Source organism: Anthonomus grandis, unplaced genomic scaffold (assembly GCF_022605725.1).
Source record: "Anthonomus grandis grandis unplaced genomic scaffold, icAntGran1.3 ctg00000319.1, whole genome shotgun sequence".
Lineage (NCBI taxonomy): Eukaryota > Metazoa > Arthropoda > Insecta > Coleoptera > Curculionidae > Anthonomus > Anthonomus grandis.
This window is the reverse complement of record NW_026088459.1, coordinates 57,067-73,557: the sequence shown is the minus strand read 5'-3', so window position 1 is coordinate 73,557 and position 16,491 is coordinate 57,067. Positions and strand designations below refer to the sequence as shown.

Below are 16,491 nucleotides of genomic sequence, written 5' to 3'. Positions count from 1 at the left end.
ATATTCCAAGTTGTTTTAATTCTTGATTATCTCAGAGAAAGTTGCCTCCGTAATTCAAAAACACTTGATAAGGTTTACCATGAAAAATCGTTTAAAGTAAGTAAGAAATACTTCTGTAGTCATATCCGAAACTAACTGAAGGTGTATAGCTTTCGTAACAAAACAAATATAAGATTTTGTAACCGCGACTTTGTGATCTGTGGTAAAAAAAAATGGTGGCGCTGGACTTACTCGTAAGGTCTCCATTATTGAAAAAAATAGGCGTAGGGTTATTTTTGAAGCAACAGACACAGTTATGATAAATTGATTTTAGGACTAATAATTTGGTAAATGCATGTTTTGATAGAGTTTTTTTTATAATATCTAAAATTCGAATTTGTCAATCTTCCACCGACTCTAATTAACCCAAAATCAGGTAAAAGTAGATTTAGTCTTAATCATTTACTACTCTTGCATACAATATTCTGCTGCTTCAAGCGCGCCAAATTTTCGTTATTCATTAATTCTTGGGCAATCGTTTTAAAATCTAAAACAATAGGCAAATAAATAAATAATCGAATAATATAAATCGAAACAAAATATAATTATACATTCTAAGTAGACAACTTAGACAACTTGAATATTTTGAAAAGTCAGTAATAGATCCAAGAGCAGGGATCATGGTGCTTGCTTGAACTACTTTATGAATTTCGTGAAGATTTTCTAAAAAAAACATTCCTATAAACATTAAGTGACAACAACGCATTTGGACTGACACCACGAGAAACACATTCCGCTGGGTTGTCTTGAGTTGGAGCATGTCGCCACTGTGTAATGTCTGAAAGTTCTTGAATCTCAATATTATGATTAGCTATAAATACCCAGAACTACAGGGTTTCCATCTATATCCTGACACATTTTAACTGCTTCTAAGTCGAGAACGAAAAATGAAAACAATGTGCGGTTTTCACAGAACATCATCAATATTTTTAAAGTTTTTTTTTTGACAGTGTTGCCAAGTTTCAAAATTTACCTGAAATAGGAGGAAAAAAATTGATGATTTTCAAAAGCCGATTTCTCAAAAATTTTAAATGTAACACCCTGTACTTTTTAATTTCACATGAAAACCTGTTAAATTCCCTTTCCGAAAATGTATAAATTGTCTTAAATTCATTATTTGTTTTACAGAGCCAATTTTAGTAAATGACACCTTTTTGAAAATTTTTCTACAATAAATACCTATTAAATAACATTCTCGGTATCAAGTGACAACAATAACAATTGTAGCTTGTCAAGGAGGCTGTGATTTGCACAATTTGTTTTGTGGGCTTCAACTACTGTCAAATCTTTTTAAGGTCATTCGTTGGGGAGTCCCAATAATTTGATTTCTATATGTATTTTTGCATTTTTTAAAGATTTTGAAAGGTTTAAATATCTTTATCACCCGGGAAAAGGCACGTTGCGTGTTATTATTTAGAGAATGCAAACGAAAAGAAGATTTAGGCTGATGTTTGAAAGGGCTCCACCTTCACGCAGTTCTATACTTCATTGGGTATGTCAATTTTCCCAGGAGGGAACAGTTAAAAGAAAAGTTAGAACAAACCTAAATGCACAAGATATCAAGCATCTGTTGCATGATATTTTACTGGTAAAAGAAGTGTTGTCCTTAAACAATAACCAAATATCTATTAGAAAGATACCTCAAACGACAAATATGTCAAAAAGTAAAGTACATAATATTCTAAAAATAATTAAGTTTAAACCCTACAAATTTAAACTTTCCAAAAAATAGAAAATCGCGCCCTTGAAAAAAGATATTTAATGTGCGAAACACTACTAGATCTTTTTAGAAATGAGCCGGATACCAATTTAATAATGTCTGATGAGGCAACATTTCACATCAGTGGTCGAGTAAATAAGCATAACTGCCGAATTTGGGGAGATGAAAATCCTTGAGTGTATAACGAATTTGAAAGAGATTCTCCTAAGCTGAACGTTTGGTTTGCAGTATCGAAATCTAAAATTTATGGGCCATTTTTTTCTCAAAAAGCAACAGTGAATGGAAACAATTACACCGATATGTTGGAAACATTTTTTTATCCTCAACTTCAGCAGGATGGAATTTTAGACACGGTCTACTTCCAGCAAGACGGTGCACCACCACACTTCTCCAGGGTCGCAAGGGATTCCTTAGATATTACTTTTGGAAACAGATGTATAGGGCGAGCAGGTCCAATCGAGTGGGCACCTTATTCTCCCGATCTAACCATTCCAGATTTTTGTATATGGGGATATGTAAAAGACCGTTGCTACAATCCAACCCCAAGAAATTTGGATGAACTGTGCAACAACATAGTAAACGTTTTCAACCAAATTACACCGCGAATGCTACAAAACGCAACTTATTTCTCCGTCTACATTTGTGTTCCGAGCAAAATGGGGGTCATATTCAGCAGCTAATTTATTAGTTAAAAATTAAAATTAATTTCTTCAATTGTTTTTTGTTAAAATTGTTGTAAATAGTTGTATTTTAATACATAGAATAAACACTTTTTATAGACATGGCAATAGCGCAAATTATTTAATTATGATCATGCTAAAGCGATACATAGGCAATTACCAGAAAATGTTCATCAATCACCGAATATGTATTCTAGGAAAATTTTCAAAAAGGTGTCATTTACTAAAATTGGCTCTGTAAAAAAAAATAATGAATTTAAGACAACTTATACATTTCCGGAAAGGGGATTTAACAGGCTTTCATGTGAAATTAAAAAGTACAGGGTGTTACATTTAAAATTTTTGAGAAATCGGCCTTTGAAAATCATCAATTTTTTTCCTCCTATTTCAGTTAAATTTTGAAACTTGGCTACACTGTTAAAAAAAACTTTAAAAATATTGATGAAGTTCTGTGAAAACCGCACATTGTTGTTATTTTTCGTTCTCGACTTATAAGCAGTTAAACTGTGTCAGTTTATAAATGGACACCCTGTATTATAGAGTCGCACCAATAAACCACTCTACTAATGAAAACATTTAGCGATAATCTTACTTTGTTTATTAATCTTAAAAGTAATAAGGTAGATGTGAGTTGTAACCTAGAAATAGTTTTTATCTAAAGCGGGGCTACCTTTCGTTTGGCACAAATAAGCCTGAGTAAAGGTATCGTCATTTTTATTTATCGATTTAATATACACATATGGTCCATAGGCATAAGAAGATCCGAGAATCCGTGTATTTCAATATGAAGGAGATTTTGAAATGCTTAATTGCTCGCGAAATGTTAACCATCTTGAATCCAAACCGTATGATAAAAAGTTATCCCATTTGATCCTTTCCAACCAAATATCTGGTAGGATTATTTTAGCTAAGATTATAGTTGCACTTAATAAGCTCAACGGATCGAATAGATAGAACTAAACGTTTGGTAATATGATTTTGTGATCCAATACTAATTTTATAAAAGATAATATCTTTTGTGCCATTTCAAAATAATCTTAAAGTTTTTGTGTCCTCGTTTATGCCTATATCAATCAAAATGGCTTTATCAGGAGTGCTTAACCTTTCTAAAAACCTTCTCCTATTAGAAACCCATTTTCCTAAATGAAATTCTGCTTTATCAAGTATCAAACCAATTTCAACAGTTTTTTCTATGCAATCAGAACCGGTTAGAAGATCATCGACATAGAAATGTTCTTTTACAGTACGTGATATTAGAGGAAATCCTGCTTCGTAATCAATTCCTATCTGATAAAGGCATCTTGCTCTTTATTTTTGGTTTTTATTGTCACGCACAGTATATATTGCAAAGAGTTTTATTTTTCGTAAACTTGTTACATGCAATAAATTTTTTTTATGTCTGTAGCTATGACATAGTTGTGCTGACGGTAACGAACTAAAATGGTAAATAGATCTGACTGGATAGTCAGGTCAGTAGTCATGTGAATATCATTAAATGATATTCCAGAGCTACTAAGGCACGAGGCGTCAAAAACCACACGGAGCTTGATCATCATATTACTGTGTTTTTAAACACCATGTATATATAATAAAAAATCTGGTTATTGTGTTTATTACTTTTGACCTAAACGCATGTGGCCCCATTGCATTCAAATTTCCGTTCAAGAATTAAAAATGGTTTTTCAGCAATATCATAAGAACTTCCTAACTTTTCTGAACTTTCTTTTAGAGTCACGAGAGAATCTCTATTTTCATCGCGTTTAAGTGTATTTACAAAGTGTTTCTCATCAGCCTTTTCCTAATTCGATAATGGTTTTAAATGTGAAAACTCTTCAATGCCCCTAACACGCGTAATTTGTTTGTCAATATCAATATTTTTTTTCTTAAGGTTACACTGTCTTTCTTGACTCGATTCGCTAGCTACACGCCCAGATATAAACTAATCGAGTTTTGTTTTTTGATTAAAAGGTTAATTTACGTTTAGTTTAATTTGACCTACAGAAATTAAGTCCGAAAAATAATAATGTATATCGTAATTGGGGTCGGCTAAAGTTTATGTTAGAAATACTAAAATTGAATTTGTTAAACTCAAAGTTTAGCAAACTATTCGTTATGTGAGGTATTACTAAACAAGAAATATCAATACAAGAACCGTTAGCTTTGGATTTAATGTGAGTGATATATTTACTTTTACAATCCGATTGAGTTTCGTTAAATTCTGATTCAACATTCTGATGAAACTGTTAATCGTAACAGATGTTTCTGATTAGTGTAGTTCAGTAAGAAAGCTGCTTTGGGAACCGACATTAAGTAGAGCTCGTGGTCACAATGTCAACTAATACGGTCGCTAGCAATACTTCTTCGGTGGATAAATTTAGTATAGACGACAAATTGATACTTTCATGAATTCTTTCTCTATTATTTTTTACCCGAATTGATATCACAATGTGTTGTGTGTTGTGCTTAGCTTTACATGTTTTACAATTTTTTTAGATTGTATGTCCCGCTCTCAGACAATTTAAGCACCAATGTATAGCTTATCTTAGCTTCCTCTTTACGTTGATTTATGCCTAATTTAAAAAGGTCTGGGCCATTTTGAACAAAATTATCTTGTTTACCAACAGAGCAACTAGATTTTATAAACGGCATTTCTACTCCAAAGGAGTTAATCTTTCTATGTCGCTTATGTGTATTTTCAACAACTTTATTTTGTTCCAATCATTCAAGAAGATGCCGGTTCTTTCAAAAACGATGTTAAATTGTCTAAAGTGTTTGTTGTGTTTAATGTTTTCATCTGTTCTTATTTAAGAAGTGTTATATGATCTGATTTGCCGCTTATCAGATAAATAATCAACGTATCCCAAGTATCGACAGACTCATTTAGAATTTTCAAGGCTCGAAGGTCAGTGGTTACAGTGTCAACTAATTTTCGCAAACAATTAGAAGGCTGTGGGTATAGTTTTTGAATATTAAAGAATGTTTTTATATTAATTCAAAATAATCATCCATTATTCTCAAAGAGACTTAGATATATGACCAAAGGAAGAAAAAGTATACTCAAAGTCAAAGTCTCACAAATCAAGCTTGATTGAATAGAGACAATCAATAAACATAGGACAAGTCAATAACGCAGTTTCAAAATTTCGGATTCACTATATTGAATATCTGGATCCTCACTACTTAACTCTATTTACCCCTGTATATTATCGTATTCATCTAATATATTATAAAAACGATCGACACATTGCTTGAGTTCAAGGAAGACAACTTGATCTTCCAAATTGAAATGTGGAAATAGTGCTGTAAGATAATTTACATATTTATGAAAGTTTGTTTTGAGGCAGTCACATAATCTATTCTATCAATAACCCTTTTATCAGGCATCCCACTTTTTTTACATGTCTTATAACATTTAGTGATTAAAATGAAAATTAGGCAGTAAGATTTTTTAAAATTAAAACGGAATTTTGTCTGAGGAACGTTCTATTTAAGATTTGGTTAGATTTTTGCAGATTTTTGGTCAATTTAAATAGAGAATGAAGCGAAGAGGCACCCAGAGCTTGGAAAAAATTAAGGTTCAAAAACGACTTTATAGAAAGAATTCATATTACAATGGCCATTACTACCTAATTATTCATTAAAAATTACTCATATGTAGAAACGAGACAATATTAGACGATATCAGAGGAAATTTTTATACTCGGGTTTTTTATTCACTGGAATTAAAGCCTTAGAGAAAGACGTAGAGATAGACTTTTCCATTTGATAAACTCTATACATCCAATTTCATTTTATTAAAATAGCGTCCTACGGGATTTTTATATAGATTATTCCAGAGCGAGTTGCGTCAATAACCAGTTGTAGCATTTTAACTGGCGCTTCTGTACAATTAAACTAAGATATTTTAAAAACAGTGCCTTAAATCAAAATTTTGCAAGAGTAACTTTTTTATCCAAATTAAATAGAGAATCTAACAGTTGACTTCATATAAAAAAATATTCTATAACCTCGCAGATTTGAGGCAAAAAAGGACCAAGTCCCTCCGTATATTACGCAACTGGCAATTTTTTTAAAAATTGGCTTCATAAGTAATTGAAAATTTACTACAATAACCTGCATGCAAAATTTAATTAAAATTGAGCTGGTAGTTTAAAAATTATGATAAATAAACAAATAATTATTTTTAAGTTTAACACCCTGTATCTTTGTTATTAAAAATTTCTGAGAAAAAATTTCTAATGAAAGTCTATTTCTTTTTAAATTCTCTTAATCACGTATTAAAATTAATGACGTTTAAACTGGACCACCCTGTATACTACTGATAATATGTCTACTATACAGTGCGAGTCTATAACTTGGACTAAATTTATTAAATCAAAGGTGGTCTTTTTTCGATAATGTGCTCGGACACGTCGATTAGTATTTTAAATTTTCATTATTTTATGTAAGAAAAAATTATACAGGGTATCTTAAATGTAAGATTTGACGCCATAGATTATTTTTGTAACAATTTTTTAATGACTATTATTAAAGGATTTAACAAGTTGTAACAATAAATGCGTACCAAATTTCACGCTTTGTCTTTTAAAAGATATCTAACAGACAGTATCTAATTCGAAAAATGAATTCAATTCATTAGTATATCTTTAATAAATGCATGCATTGACTTTGACAAATAAGTTATAGAAACAAGTAACGAGAGTAGTATCAAATTCGGTTCATATTTGTGCGACGAAACTATTAGTCGTTTCACAGTTTGTTGTTCGTCATTTGTAAAATGCCGTACTTAACACACAAGATTGAAATTCTAATAATGATTTGCTACGGACATTTATTCAGACAGAAATATCCTGATGTACCACCCATATCGCAAAGTATCGTAGTAAGATCGAAAAAGAGTTCCAAGAAAATGGGCATTTAAGGCAAACAAAAAAAAATCACCGTTGGAATGCGCTCAGTGAAGAGGTCAAAAGTAATGTACTCCCTCTCGAAAAAAATCCCTATGTTCCCACTAGGCAGATAGCTAGGGAACTCGAAATTAGCCAAACTTCAGTGGAAAGAGTTCTTAGAGCTGGAAAATTTCAACCCTATAAAATAACAATCATCATTGTTCATGATTTTGCAAGACCCGTCGTGAGTACCTGGATCTTTTCTTAAGAAATTACTTGAGGAGCAAAGTTGTTAAGTTGGTTAAGTTGGTTTAGGGGAATTGCTCTAGAATGGTTTAAATCTTTCAGAATTAATCTTTAAAACAGTCTGTTCGGCCCAATGGCACTTTATCTGCACTTTGAGTCATGGAGTTCCTCAGGGTTCAGTTCTCGGTCCCATTTTATTTCTATTGCATATAAATAACCTGGCGTCTCTCCAGATAAGAGGATTCTTCACTATTTTTGCAAATGACATCACCATCTTATGGGCAGACAATAATAAAAAGCACATTAACAAAAACAATTTCTGAAGATTTACTAATGGTTAAACAGTGGCATGATGCTAATTAATCTGTTGTCTTTAAATTTAGATAAGACTAAATCGTTACGTTTTAATTTTGTATGTTCAAATCAGTTAATTATTCACAACAAAGAATTGGAAGTAAATAATTTTAACAGATTTCTTGGAATTGTTATTGATGATAATCTGCAGTGAAGCAAAAACTGGCTAGAGGACGTTATGCTTTGATAGTTATTTCAAATGAAGTGGGATTGGAATCTGCAAAATCGGTCTACTTTTTTTTTATTGAAAATCACCTACGGCACGGAATAGCATTTTGGGGTTGCTGCAGTCAAGAGCTTTTTAACTCTGTGTTTGCAGATATATGTGTCATAAATCTCTACAGGACTCATGTAGACCCCTATTTAAAGATTTAAAGATACTTACCTTATGTTGCTTGTTTATTGTGGAGTCTGCTTGCTTAATATATAAAAAATATAAATCATATCTTGTAAATTATGGTTCCTCAAAACATTACAATACCAGACAAAATGACAATATTCCAATCCATCCCGAAGAGTGAACTAATATGGAATTCCCTTATATACTTGAGCATAAAATTTTTTAACCATCTTCCAAATTGCATCAAAACCTTTAAAAGTCCTCCTTGCTTTAAAAAGTCCTTAACGGAACTGCTTAAAAGCAAGTATTTTTACAGCCATTTTTGAACAGAGTTTTTTGAAGATAATTGTGATAGGCCCATAGGACATAATTCGTTTTTAATACAGATTTAAAGCTTTGATTTTTTGTCATGTTATATTTTATATTATTTTTGTGATACTACTCTCAGAAAATTTGAACTCATTTCGTCTTGAATTAATTAAATTTTGTGTTATTGCTATTTATGCTAGTAAACAGTATGCTGAACCCAGTATTGTTTTTTTTTTTAATTATATGTTAGAATATGTCGATTTATGTTGTTTTATATTATAAGTAGCTTTATCAACAAATACCATGTATTTAATATGATAATAAAACGTGTTGAATTTTAATACATGGGTATTTTCACACCCAAGGAGAGATTTGTCGGCCCGGTATATTCCTGTATACAACAATGACTATTGGGCATTCTCATGTTTACACGTATACCGGGTGACCCAATAAGACTGTTTCTCGGCCATATCTCCGGAACCGTTCGTCGTATGACTTGGGAAATAAAATTAATGGATCTTTGAAGGGCAAGGATCGCGCGGTAAATTTCCTAAAACTATTAAAAATGTATCTACAAAATGAATAAGATGTTAAAGAGGCAATTGTGAGTCTAAAAAATATTAATTATTAAAAAATGTATATCATCAGAACATTCAAGTTGCTCCAAAGGAAATAAACGCATCCTGAACTTATTAAGTCACTTTAATATTAATCTCTGAGTTCTTACCTTTAGTTTAAAAATCAATCAAATTCAATCAAAATGCAAGTTTAGAATTAAAATTAGTATTAGTAAAATAATTTTTTTGACCCCTAAGCCATACGAATGGTGTCCGAGATATAGCCGAGGAACAGTCTTATTGGGTCACCCGGTATAAAGTAGTTCTATTAAGACATTACATCTAGTAATATTAAGACAATTAGTATTACCTTACTTCACATGCAGATGTCTTTTTAGGGCCTGGAGAGGTTATTACTAATAAGACCAATGTACACTCTAGAAAAAATAGGAAAAAGCTTACAAAAGTTGGCATTAGAGAAGATGAGAGACGAAAATCCTTCTATTTCAATTTTGGGATTTCAGTTACTTGTTACTTATATGTATGTTGGTAAGTTAGAAAATTAAATGTGTAAATTAACATTTAACCTATTAACTTTAAATAAAATTTTAGACTGTTGGGAGCACCTAGAGAAACCCGAGGTAGACAGCGAACAGACCAGCCCAGACCATTTAGTGCAAACGATCGAAAAGATATCAGCCATTTTCGATCGAATAAAAAAGAGCTACATAAACGAAGCTGAAGTTCTTTGTTCCGTACTACCTTTAATTTTAAAGGATTTTTTCAGCCCGTCCGATATCCTCACTAAAGTAATTGGAGAATTTTTATCCTCGCAACAGCCTCACCCAAAATTAATGAGTGGTGTAGTTTTTCAGGTAATTATTTAAAAAAAAATAGAAGATTTCATTAAAAAAATATTTAACGAATAATCGATCTTGTTATGACGTTAACTAATAACTCTACTATACCAAGTAACACAGAAAACGAAACACTTAATAACAAGAAAATTGGTATATCTATTTATCTATAGAATGGTTATAAGAACATCTTTTGATATGTTCGGTTTTTCCCGTCACTTTTGATTTAACCGGAAATAACACTTCCTATATTATTAAGTGTTTTGATAGAAAATAATATTCTGAGAACAATGACACTGCATTTGCTACTTTTTGTTTTACAATCCTAGAAAAACTCTTAAAATTGTAAAATAGGGCGAATGAATGTGTTAAAATTTTTAATTTTTGATCAAGTAATTACGGAAAAATAGTTTTTATTGTATTTTATTACTTAAGTCTCTTACACGCCTATTTAAAATATCCGAACCAGTATCTTTGCCATTTACTTTATTTCGTTAATAAAAGCACGTTATTGGGAATAACTACTAAGTACACTAAAAGCATATCAACTTTTTCTTATTGGTTAACATTTCAAATAATATTAAACACTTAAATTCTTTTAAAAAACTGCGGCAAATTTATTTTAATTTCAAATAATAATTGCGCTTGGCAAGGTGTCATGTATTATGTTAATTGAAAAATAATTAATGAACCCGTCCTTGGAAGTTAAAGAAATTAAGTTAAATACGTTTATGACGTGACTTAGTTTTTTTCTTTTGTGCTCATTTATCAATCGGTTTAAAAAAAAATCATATCAAATAATTGCGGCAAAAATCATTTCAAAATTGAATGTTCCCAATAATGTGCAATTTAAAAAATAAAATAAATACCAAAAAATATTACATTTTAAATAGGCGTGTAAAAAATTTAAAGAATAAAATACAGTGGAAACTATTTTTTCGTGGTAACTTGATTAAATATTAAAAATTTTAACGCATGCCTTAGGGTTTGCGAGATTTTCGATTTTCAATAAAAACAAAAATATTTTCTGCGTTTGTTCCTAATATCACTCAAATAGAATATTACACATAGATGAAATTTAAAAACATATTTAATTTATGGCCGTTTGAACGAGTTTTATGTGTTTGCGTTTCCAGTTGGCTCTAAAATGTTCAAGAAACCTGGACATTTATGTCAGTATGACAAATAAAATTTTAATCATAAAAGCAAATGAAACAAAATAAACTATAAGCTTTTACGGTGTTCTAAGCGAGGACTGTTGTTTATAATCCATTTTCAAGCTCTACGTCTTACTTCGCTACTTTTAACTAATAACCTAGATTGTAGATTGTAGATTGAGAAGAGAGTCGTTTCGGCTGATCCGCCGCTCAGCACTGCTACCTGTGAGATATTTTGTGCATAACTCTACTTGTCTTAGTTTGTCTCAAAAAGTCTTAGACTTCTGCCGTACAAAGCTATATTTTTGGGAGGTAGTTGTCCCACTTCTTAAGGTGTTGGTTGTACCCCTTCCAGGTACTTGAGCCTCTTGCAGAGTTGGGTCGGTTTTCATAGAACAGGTGTTCTGCTGTTTCTGTGGCTTTGCTGCAGAATCTACATTGGTCGGGTCGTCCTCTGTTATACCTATTGCCTTTAGGCGATATTTCACTGGGCAATGACCGGTTAGGAGTCCGACTGCTGTTCTGATGTCTGATCTGTTCATGTCTAGGAGCTGTTCAGCTCTTTTTCTAGAAGTGGTTATAAACTTTTTTGCCTGTCTTAATCCTGGTGCTCTTCTCCAGTGCGACAGCAATTGTTCTTTTTCCCACCTGTTTAGGTCTTCGGTGATGTAGGTCTTCATTAAACCACAGTATGGCTCTGGACCATAGTATGGTGTTTGAGCCCCTTTTTTTGCAAGGCGATCGGCTTCTTCGTTCCCCTCTATACCCCGGTGGCCAGGTAGCCACATTAGTGTTACTTGATTCTTTATTGTAAGGCGCTTTAGGGTTTGTTTGCACTCCCAGACTAGCTTTGAATCACATTTAAAAGCTTTCAGGGCCTTTAGAGCAGCTTGGCTGTCTGATAGTATAAATATGTGTTTTCTTTGGAGGCCTTGGTTGATGCACTCTTATGCACATATGTCTATGGCAAGCACTTCAGCTTGAAAGATGTTAGGGTATTTGCCCAGTGACTTTGAGATCTTAATGTTAGGGCCTGACACGCCCAGTCCTGCTCCTTCTGTTAGTTTGGAACCGTCTGTGTACCATAGCGATGTATTGTCGGCTTTTGGTACTTCTTTTTTCTCCCATGATTGGGGATCATCTATGATCACTTCGAATGGAATTTCCAGCATGGCCGTTATGTGGTCACGTGGTTTGCTGGCATTTTCCAGTTTAATTTCTTCGAAACTAATAACCTATCGTGCTGCTTTACTTGAAGAGCTTGTCGAATTTTTCTTACTAAATGTTTTTTTATATTTACACGTTATTTATATTAAGCTTTAATTTATTCAATTTCCACCACTGCATGACTGATGTAAAATCCTGCTGAAGCTTAAAGCAGTCATTAATAGATTTGACCTCTGTAAAAATTTTCAAATCATCGGCACACAGTAAAAAATCACAAGTCAAAACACCATACAGATCATTTATGAAACAATTAAACGGAAATGGAGACAAGTGTCTATCTTGAGGAACACAAGAATAAACAGTTATCTCTCTAGGTAGGACATTCTTCAGTTTTACTACTTGGGTTCGTCCTGTAATGTAACTGCCCAACCAATTGAGTAGAGCACCACCAACTTCTATTACTTCAAGTTTGTTAATCAAAATACAATGATTTACCTGGTCGAAAGCCTTCGAGATGTCAGTGTATATTATATCCATTTGATAATGATTCTCCAGGGCTCCCAGCATTAGATTGAAATTCCAATAGGTTGGATGTAGTTGATTTAAACCTAATAAATCCGTTTTGTTGCTAAATCAACATTAAATTGGGATGTTGGAGCTTTAGTAATAAGAGATTCCAAAATTGTGGGTTTAAGAGACATTTTGTATATATATCTATAATTAAAGACATCAGAACGATCACCATTTTTATATATAGGTGTAATGTAGCTCTGTTTCCAGAGCACAGGGCAAATACCCAAACTCAAAGATCTAATAGAGTATTTGCAAGACATTTGACAACTTTGTATTTTTCAAGAAAATAACTCCGTCTGGCCCACAACTTAGATTAAATTTTCAATGGTGTTACAAACATCAATAACATTAATGTGTACATTACAGCAATTATTGCCAACAGAATTAAAATTATAAGCACAAGTATTTTGAAAAAAAATGTTATCATCCTTTACATAAACTGTGGAAAAAAGGCTCACAAAACAAACCAGCTATTTCAACAATAGATGATGCATCTCTTTTATGATCCAAGTGCTTGTTATTTAGTATACCATAACTTTCTTTTTTGGAGTTTAAATATTTTCAAAAGTCCTTTTTATTATTAACATTATCCTCAAGTTTAAGTATATATTTATTATAACAAATCTAATTTAAAAAATATTTTTTGCATTTTGCTCTAAGTTCAGAAAATGTGTTATAATTCACCGGAGAACTGCATTGCTTGTATAAATAAGCTGTACGTGCTGGAAAATCATTTGTTTTTGAAGAAAATGTTGCAAAAAATGTAGATAACTGTTACTGTCGCCGTCTAATATCTTTCAGGCAAAAAAGTAGGAACGATTAATTTTTGTCCAAAGATGCATATATATACGTAAAATTTGTGGACATCCGTTTTTTCCAGTGTGGATTTTCCTGCTTATTAGCCCATTCATGCCAATTGTAAACATTTGTAATATTCTACTTTGAAAAATTGGATTCGTCGTTCATAGAATGTTTTTTGAGAACCGTTGATTTTTACTGTAAAATCACCATCTTCAAGTCCTTGTACACCTTCACACTGCATGGTACTCCAAACCTTCCATGGCGACAAACCAAGATCAGCAGCTAGTTTCCTAGTACTTGTAGTGGGATCATCTGCAAATGCTTGCACAATTAGATCTTCGGTCGCTAGACACCAGGTTCATTACGTTGATAAATATTATAGAACACTCTGAGATTAGGCAATCTTCTTCCAGGAAATCGCTCTTGGTACAATCGTCGTGCTTCTAGTCCATTCCCATCTGCTCTGCCATACAAGTAAACGATATTTGCGAACTGTTTGTTAGTGAATGCCACTATTTTACACAATGCCGGACTTTTTGCCGCCCTAATTTAATATTTTAAAGTCAATATTTTTTGTATATCGGAGCGAGGAATTTAGCATTATATTATTAATGTAAACTTTATATATATAAACATTTAATAAACCAATTTAACAAAAGTAAAACGCAAACTGAAAAAAACAATTATTCTTTAAAACAAACACATTTCATAAAATATTAAAAAAAATAAAAATTAAAAATGAAATGTTAAAAGAAATATGTATTACATTTTTTCAAACTCTCTTTTTTCGCAAAACCGGTTGTGATATATAATTTATATATAGTTATTTGTCACATCTGGTTCAATATTCAATATTACCAAAGCTTCTAGTCTTTCTTGTATGAGGGTTGATCTTAAATTTATCTTAATGCGTTTAAAACAAGACAAACTTCATTTAGCACAACAGTTTGAGACCGGTAAACAAAAACACAATTTAAATACAATGTCAGTATTTGAATATATACTTTTTAAGTTCATTGTATTAAACCACCTATTTATCAACCACTTATACACCCGTATCTTTTTTAGAATTAAACACATGTTCCAGAAAATGCAATGTTTCACCTTTAGAATTTACGTCCAGGTCATTAGGATAGCTCTCCTGTTACAAAACAGTTCTTTTTAATTCACCAGAACTTATATTCCTCAGTAGGGTAATATCTAGTAAAGATTTTTTTTATAAAACTCTTCGTAACATGCTCGCGGTTTAAGAATGTCAACTAGATGGGAATCAATTATAGGTAAAAACGTTGAAGCTCTAAACTCATCTTTTCCAGTCAAAACTACCTCGTTATCTGTAGTTTCACCTGGTCGTAGTTTAGCCAGGAGGAGGAAAATACTCCTCTTGTAGTCTTTTTCGGACGTTACTTTACTTGGTACACACATTTTCTTCGCATAGTTTTTTCCAATCAAAGTCAAAGTCAAAAAGTGCAAGATGAATGAAAATAATTATACCTCGATAAAGTAGTAAAATATATAAATTATAGAATATACAATGTAGTTGGAAAACATAGGATTTAAGTTATAAAACGAATTATGAAAAAGTAAAACAGAATAAAATATCAAAATCTGGTAAAACTAAAAGTATAACAAATAAAAATTTAAAGGTGTAAAAACTAATAGGTGTATCATAAACTATAAAACTAATTAAAAAGCTATATAAATAAAACTTCTAATAAAGCCTCATTCACAACAAGAAAGGAACCCATAAAACTATACAATATCCTCCAGGAAGTCCCGGTAGAACTCTTCCAAGTTATAAGGTTTGCTTAAAAGTGACTTCTTCAGCAATCCTCTAAAAGTCCTTAACGAATAAGTTGCTTTTAAGCTAATAGGCAAATGATTGAAAACTTTTCGACCCTCATACAACAATGACCTCCTCACCAAAGTACTGTTAGGAATCGGTAAGGGTAAATTAAATTTCTGACGAGTCATATGCAGTGGTGTTGGACCTTAGCGTCAAGATCCTCTGGTCCACAAAGTGCGTTCTGCAGGATTCTCTTTGAGGAACATTTACAATGAATCTAACTGCCCTCTTTTGAGTAGTGAAGAGGATATTTAAAAGACCTTGATTAGCCACACTCCAGAACGGTATACCATACCGGAGATGCGACTCAAATAAAGAAAAATATACAGTTCTAGCCAGTTGTCGATCCAATTCCTCCCTAACTTTCCTCACTGCAAAGCATCCCTAAGAGTGTCTGCTCTACTTAAACCCAGGATATGCTCCTCAAAATGCAGATCACAGTCAATAAGGATTCTCAAGAACCTAGTCACAAACACCTGAGGAAGAAGATGTCCATTAAAAAGTAAATCTGTGAGATCACATTTTAGTCCCATCAAATGAGTCTTGCTCAGATTTAAACACAAGCGATTGTAGTCAAACCACATTATCAACTATTGTTCGCTTTAGCCGCCCAATCTCCATGTCCTGCCATAGTACTGAAGTATCGTGGGCAAAAAGGCTGAAGTAAACAGAGATATTCAACTGAACAAGATAATTAATATATAGCAAGAACAAGACAGGACCCAAAACAGAGCCCTGTGGGATAACACAGTTAACTTCCAATGATGAAGACTTTGCTCCCGAGCACACATCATAAAGCCACCCAAGCCAAATTGAGAATCCATATTTTTTAAAAGCAAGCAAACAGCATATAACACTCGCCCTATTTTTTCCGGATAAACTATCCAGTCTCGGCTAGTTTCTTCACCATTGGGTAATTTTTTCCGGAATACTGATAATAGGCAATAGGTTTGTTG

The 16,491-nt window shown here is 32.4% G+C and overlaps 1 protein-coding gene across 1 annotated transcript in view; it reads left to right on the top strand.

Moving 5' to 3' along the window:
* LOC126749565 (huntingtin-like) overlaps window positions 1–16,491 on the top strand; it is a 158,727-nt gene that overhangs the window by 131,368 nt on the left and 10,868 nt on the right. Inside the window, exons 31-32 of the mRNA XM_050459281.1 lie at window positions 9,533–9,683; window positions 9,747–10,009. Of these exons, the coding sequence (XP_050315238.1) occupies window positions 9,533–9,683; window positions 9,747–10,009 (414 nt within the window). The remainder of the gene's footprint in view (window positions 1–9,532; window positions 9,684–9,746; window positions 10,010–16,491) is intronic.